Source organism: Argiope bruennichi, chromosome 3 (assembly GCF_947563725.1).
Source record: "Argiope bruennichi chromosome 3, qqArgBrue1.1, whole genome shotgun sequence".
NCBI lineage: Eukaryota > Metazoa > Arthropoda > Arachnida > Araneae > Araneidae > Argiope > Argiope bruennichi.
The window spans coordinates 62,945,194-62,952,065 of NC_079153.1; the positions used below are offsets into that span (position 1 = coordinate 62,945,194).

At 26.8% G+C, this 6,872-nt stretch overlaps 1 protein-coding gene across 1 annotated transcript; it reads right to left on the reverse strand.

Annotated features, from left to right (window-relative positions):
* Positions 1-3,805: 3,805 nt before the first annotated feature.
* Positions 3,806-4,852, reverse strand: LOC129962858 (protein roadkill-like). Its single transcript, XM_056076858.1, has one exon. It carries the CDS (start codon positions 4,850-4,852, stop codon positions 3,806-3,808), a length of 1,047 nt encoding a protein of 348 aa, XP_055932833.1.
* Between the last annotated feature and the right edge of the window lie 2,020 nt (positions 4,853-6,872).

Below are 6,872 nucleotides of genomic sequence, written 5' to 3' on the forward strand. Positions count from 1 at the left end.
TATATGATAGAATATGTTATAAATATGTAATTAATTATGCATTAGTTTATTTGTTAATGGCTTTAATTAACCATTTTAAACAAAACACATTATAATTTATTATTCATTCATTTTTAATTATTCAAACCTTCAAACTAACATGAACTTTCCAAATTGCTATTCAGCAAGACAGTTCAAGAGGGATAAAACATAAACACATAAATGAATAATATATGATAGAATATGTTATAAATATGTAATTAATTATGCATTAGTTTATTTGTTAATGGCTTTAATTAACCATTTTAAACAAAACACATTATAATTTATTATTCATTCATTTTTAATTATTCAAACCTTCAAACTAACATGAAATTTCCATATTGCTATTCAGCAAGACAGTTCAAGTGGGATAAAACATAAACACATAAATGAATAATATATGTTAGAATATGTTATAAATATGTAATTAATTATGCATTAGTTTATTTGTTAATGGCTTTAATTAACCATTTTAAACAAAACACATTATAATTTATTATTCATTCATTTTTAATTATTCAAACCTTCAAACTAACATGAAATTTCCATATTGCTATTCAGCAAGACAGTTCAAGAGGGATAAAACATAAACACATAAATGAATAATATATGATAGAATATGTTATAAATATGTAATTTATTATGCATTAGTTTATTTGTTAATCTCTTTAATTAACCATTTTAAACAAAACACATTATAATTTATTATTCATTCATTTTCAATTGTTCAAACCTTCAAACTAACATGAACTTTCCAAATTGCTATTCAGCAAGACAGTTCAAGAGGGATAAAACATAAACACATAAATGAATAATATATGTTAGAATATGTTATAAATATGTAATTAATTATGCATTAGTTTATTTGTTAATGGCTTTAATTAACCATTTTCAACAAAACACATTATAATTTATTATTCATTCATTTTCAATTGTTCAAACCTTCAAACTAACATGAACTTTCCAAATTGCTATTCAGCAAGACAGTTCAAGAGGGATAAAACATAAACACATAAATGAATAATATATGATAGAATATGTTATAAATATGTAATTTATTATGCATTAGTTTATTTGTTAATCTCTTTAATTAACCATTTTAAACAAAACACATTATAATTTATTATTCATTCATTTTCAATTGTTCAAACCTTCAAACTAACATGAACTTTCCAAATTGCTATTCAGCAAGACAGTTCAAGAGGGATAAAACATAAACACATAAATGAATAATATATGATAGAATATGTTATAAATATGTAATTTATTATGCATTAGTTTATTTGTTAATCTCTTTAATTAACCATTTTAAACAAAACACATTATAATTTATTATTCATTCATTTTCAATTGTTCAAACCTTCAAACTAACATGAACTTTCCAAATTGCTATTCAGCAAGACAGTTCAAGAGGGATAAAACATAAACACATAAATGAATAATATATGTTAGAATATGTTATAAATATGTAATTAATTATGCATTAGTTTATTTGTTAATGGCTTTAATTAACCATTTTCAACAAAACACATTATAATTTATTATTCATTCATTTTCAATTGTTCAAACCTTCAAACTAACATGAACTTTCCAAATTGCTATTCAGCAAGACAGTTCAAGAGGGATAAAACATAAACACATAAATGAATAATATATGTTAGAATATGTTATAAATATGTAATTAATTATGCATTAGTTTTTTTGTTAATGGCTTTAATTAACCATTTTAAACAAAACACATTATAATTTATTATTCATTCATTTTCAATTGTTCAAACCTTCAAACTAACATGAACTTTCCAAATTGCTATTCAGCAAGACAGTTCAAGAGGGATAAAACATAAACACATAAATGAATAATATATGTTAGAATATGTTATAAATATGTAATTAATTATGCATTAGTTTATTTGTTAATGGCTTTAATTAACCATTTTCAACAAAACACATTATAATTTATTATTCATTCATTTTCAATTGTTCAAACCTTCAAACTAACATGAACTTTCCAAATTGCTATTCAGCAAGACAGTTCAAGAGGGATAAAACATAAACACATAAATGAATAATATATGTTAGAATATGTTATAAATATGTAATTAATTATGCATTAGTTTTTTTGTTAATGGCTTTAATTAACCATTTTAAACAAAACACATTATAATTTATTATTCATTCATTTTCAATTGTTCAAACCTTCAAACTAACATGAACTTTCCAAATTGCTATTCAGCAAGACAGTTCAAGAGGGATAAAACATAAACACATAAATGAATAATATATGTTAGAATATGTTATAAATATGTAATTAATTATGCATTAGTTTATTTGTTAATGGCTTTAATTAACCATTTTCAACAAAACACATTATAATTTATTATTCATTCATTTTCAATTGTTCAAACCTTCAAACTAACATGAACTTTCCAAATTGCTATTCAGCAAGACAGTTCAAGAGGGATAAAACATAAACACATAAATGAATAATATATGTTAGAATATGTTATAAATATGTAATTAATTATGCATTAGTTTATTTGTTAATGGCTTTAATTAACCATTTTCAACAAAACACATTATAATTTATTATTCATTCATTTTCAATTGTTCAAACCTTCAAACTAACATGAACTTTCCAAATTGCTATTCAGCAAGACAGTTCAAGAGGGATAAAACATAAACACATAAATGAATAATATATGTTAGAATATGTTATAAATATGTAATTAATTATGCATTAGTTTTTTTGTTAATGGCTTTAATTAACCATTTTAAACAAAACACATTATAATTTATTATTCATTCATTTTCAATTGTTCAAACCTTCAAACTAACATGAACTTTCCATATTGCTATTCAGCAAGACAGTTCAAGTGGGATAAAACATTTAAACAGATAAATGAATAATATATGATAGAATATGTTATAAATATGTAATTAATTATACAGTAATTTATTCATTAATGGCTTTAATTAACTATTTTAAACACACTATAACTTATTGTTCATTTATTTTCAGTAGTTTACTTTAATTATTTATCAATTAGGAACTTATAACCTTAAATCGTTCAACCAAGGGCCCCTTCAGCCTAGAGATCCTATATAGGAGAATAATCGGAATTTTGCTACCAATTCGGAACTAAAAGATAATCTGGATGTCCAGTTACTTCATTTTCATCCAACAAATATTAACGATGCACTAACATACTATTACACTTTATCGAAACAAATATACAAAAATTTCCCTATTATTAAAATTACACCACTTATCTGATGAAACTAATAGATATGCAAACAAATTTATTTAAAATTACAAAATGCACTTTCAATAATAATGAAAAATGCAGATGCATAATAATTATCACATTCAAATATAACTGATTATGCTTACTAATCATTTATATGGTTATATTTCAAACAATATATTATACAGCTAAATCACTCATTCATTTGTTATGAAAAATACGAAAATTTATATTAACTTTCCTCTTACCAAAACTCTTCTATCTTTCCCTTTTAACATTAGTTTCAGAAATATATCAATTAAAATATATTTTTATAGTTAATAAAGAAAATATTTTCAAGATTTTGATGACAATTAAAATATAAGAGTTCGACACAAAAAAAATATATACCACATATGAATATCTATAATTGTAGTCCACATTTATCCTCAATCCGCCGATTAAAATATACGAGTTTAACATACACCAAAAATATACCACATATGAAAATCTACAATTTTAGCCCACATCTATTCTCAATATGGTGCTACGACACTTTTTTACGGACTTTTTAATATACACGAACGGGTACCTTCATAAGACGTCGCAAAACAAAGCGTTTCAGAGGCAAGTTGAGGTTGGGTTGACACCAGGTATTTCCACTCCGAAGTTTTAAGAACATCATTTAAATTGTCCCGAATGAATTGTTTCGAAACTTGTTTTAATTCCGTATCTTCATGCAAGTCAGCAAGTGCCAGACAGTTGCTTACGGTATCCGCTTTCAAATTCATACCCAACCACTGGGAACAGATTGTCTTCAAAGCAGATACATTATATTTGTCTGCCAAAGAATACAAGCTAAACATAGTGTTCCAAGTTTTAATTTTCAACTTCGCAGTGTAGAGGTACCTAAGAAAGTAATCAAAATCCTGGAAACTGGCGTCTGTAATGAGGACACATCGGGTTCTTCTTTCTAGCATATCTTGATCAAGCATCTTGGCTAGGACAAGGGATCGGCATCGGATTATAGCCGAGTGAGCAAACAATTTTTGTCCTTTCACTAGAAATGTTACATCCTTAGTAGCATGATCTTCGTACAAACGTTCCAAATCGCTCGAAAGTTCCTGGCAATTGCCTTCCATTTCAAATACAGGTCGAGGACTCGCACTGTAATTCACACGATATCCTGATACTATGAGTTCTGCGTTTATATTTAAATCTTTATAAGGAGAAGAAAAAATTCTAGAAACATAATCAGAAACATAAGTCTGCAACAAATAACACTCTTCTTTACCAATGCTCACAGGTAATAAAGGGTTATTAACCATTGAGAAATAGTTCTTAATATGCATAGTTAACTTAACATAGCATTTTTCGATGCAAGACTGCTCTTTCAATAAAAATACTTCAGCTTTTGATCTAATAAGGTCTTTTCTTTTGTCATCACTGCTGAATTTTAACACGAGGCGCCATTTTTCACCGCAATTTGGAATAGGATAGATAACAGGACTGTGAATAACATCGCCCAACATTTCAAAATGTTCAACGACCCAATCGATATTTATCACTTCAGTAGGATTATAAGTGACTACTTTTGAAACAGCCATTGTTTAAAAAATGCAGCTGGATATCCAAAAAAGAAAAAGCAAAGACAATCAAAGCCTGATAAAAGCAATCGATGCTAGTAGAAAAGCGGTTATAGCAGCTATGTTTCTTTCATCAGTTCACAGAGTGCATTAAATCGTTCTCTAAAATAAGAAAAATAAAACCGAATGAAAAATGAGGACGTTTGCAAAAATCTGTTATGAGAATGGATACTTCCCTACATCACGTCCTTGAAAACACCGCATCGAATGATGGTGATTCATTTTCGCAAGTAACCTTGGATTCATCAAATTCATCACCGTGGGAAACATAATAAACAAAAAGGTTTGGAATATGTTACATGCAACTTGCAACAAAATGCACTACTATGTTTCTTTTCAGACCATATTTAGACATGTACTGCGCTGTCGATAACTAGATTATTTAGCAAGAAGGGGATTATTTCGAAAAATCGGTACTTGTCGGTTGTAACGGCGAGCGAAAAGCACCAAGACAAAATTTCGCCAATTGGGCGATTACAATTGGCAGCACGTGATTTGATATATATATTTATGTGCTTTATTATTATTATGTACTAGCCGCCTTTGAGGACCAGCAGGTTCGCCAATATTAATGCTCGCTAAAATATTCAATTAAAATATTATGTAACTTGTTCTCATTATAGGTTTCTCAGAAAAATGTTTTTAAGCTTCGAATTTTGATATTCATACCATACACTTATCCTATTACGTAATCCTGAAGCCGTTCTGTTCATTGTACTATGCATCTCTCTCTAATTTTCCATTAGCACCCGTAAAATTCGATTATAAATTAAAGTAGAAATGATGAAACGGCACTTAATGTAAAAGCTTTTATTAATTGTCTAAACCTTTATTATTGTGAATCCACTCGTACTTTTTTGTTAAAAATAAATGAGAACTGAAAGCAGAATCTCTCCGCATTGAACTCTTATGTGCACTAAAGAATAATTTTCATAATTTATAATACATCAAAGAGTTATTCAACAAAAAGTTCACGGATTCAATAAAGAATTCAGTTTTTATTTTTATTTTTAAAAGGATATAAATGATCTCAATAATAAAATTTTATTTTTTTCGGTTTATAAATATATTTTTTAAAAAATTATAAAGTTTAAATTTTAGACAGTCCTTTGATCCTAAGAAATCATATTCTGCAAAATATTCTTGACACTTCAACTTTTAAATAAATAAATAAACGTTGATATTTTCTGCATTCAAATCTGACCGATTTATTAAGTTTTGAATATTACAATTTTAGAACCATTAACATTTTTATAATCTAGGACAATCACTCTAAAAACCCAGGGAAATTAGTGACTTCTTTGAAGAAGCCTCTTGAGTCGATGAAGTAATCTAAAATCGTCCGTTTTCATAGAATCATGATATTTGAATCCTCATAAATCGGTCAGCTTTAGTAATTGATTTAGTTGATTGGAGTGCAACTCTTTTTATTTAGAATATTAGCGTCTCAGGAATATTTTGTTAAATATGATTCACAGAGCAGAAGATATATGTAAAAATTTAAAATTCGTAATTCATCAACATTCATTGAATCAATTTATGTAAAATATAATTATTTATTTTATTTAGACCATTTGTAAGCAGATATATGTCTATTAATAAAGGCCTACAAATTAGCTGTTGGACTCCGATTAGAGTAGATATCTTGTACATTTTAAACCATATTTGTCTTGAATAAATCAGTTTAATTGAATTAGTAAAATGGGTATATAATAGATCAGAGAAAACGATTCTTTGCGTTTACTTTTCAAAAAATATCATCTTTTATATTTATTTTATTTTATATAGACACGTGCTGAAAATTGCATTTTTATATGTTTAATTTGGAATGATAGTTAACTTAATTTTTAATTTGAGCTTTTGTCAATGTGATGGCAACACGTTGATAAAAGTTCATTTTTTCCCATTAACATGAAACGTGCTCGTGCAACTTAAATTTTATTTTTATTTTTTGCGAAATAAATTATTTAAAAATATGATA

Bases quoted from the DNA above. Each gene is read 5' to 3' on its own strand.
- LOC129962858 (XM_056076858.1), bottom strand. From the start codon at position 4,852: ATGGCTGTTTCAAAAGTAGTCACTTATAATCCTACTGAAGTGATAAAT.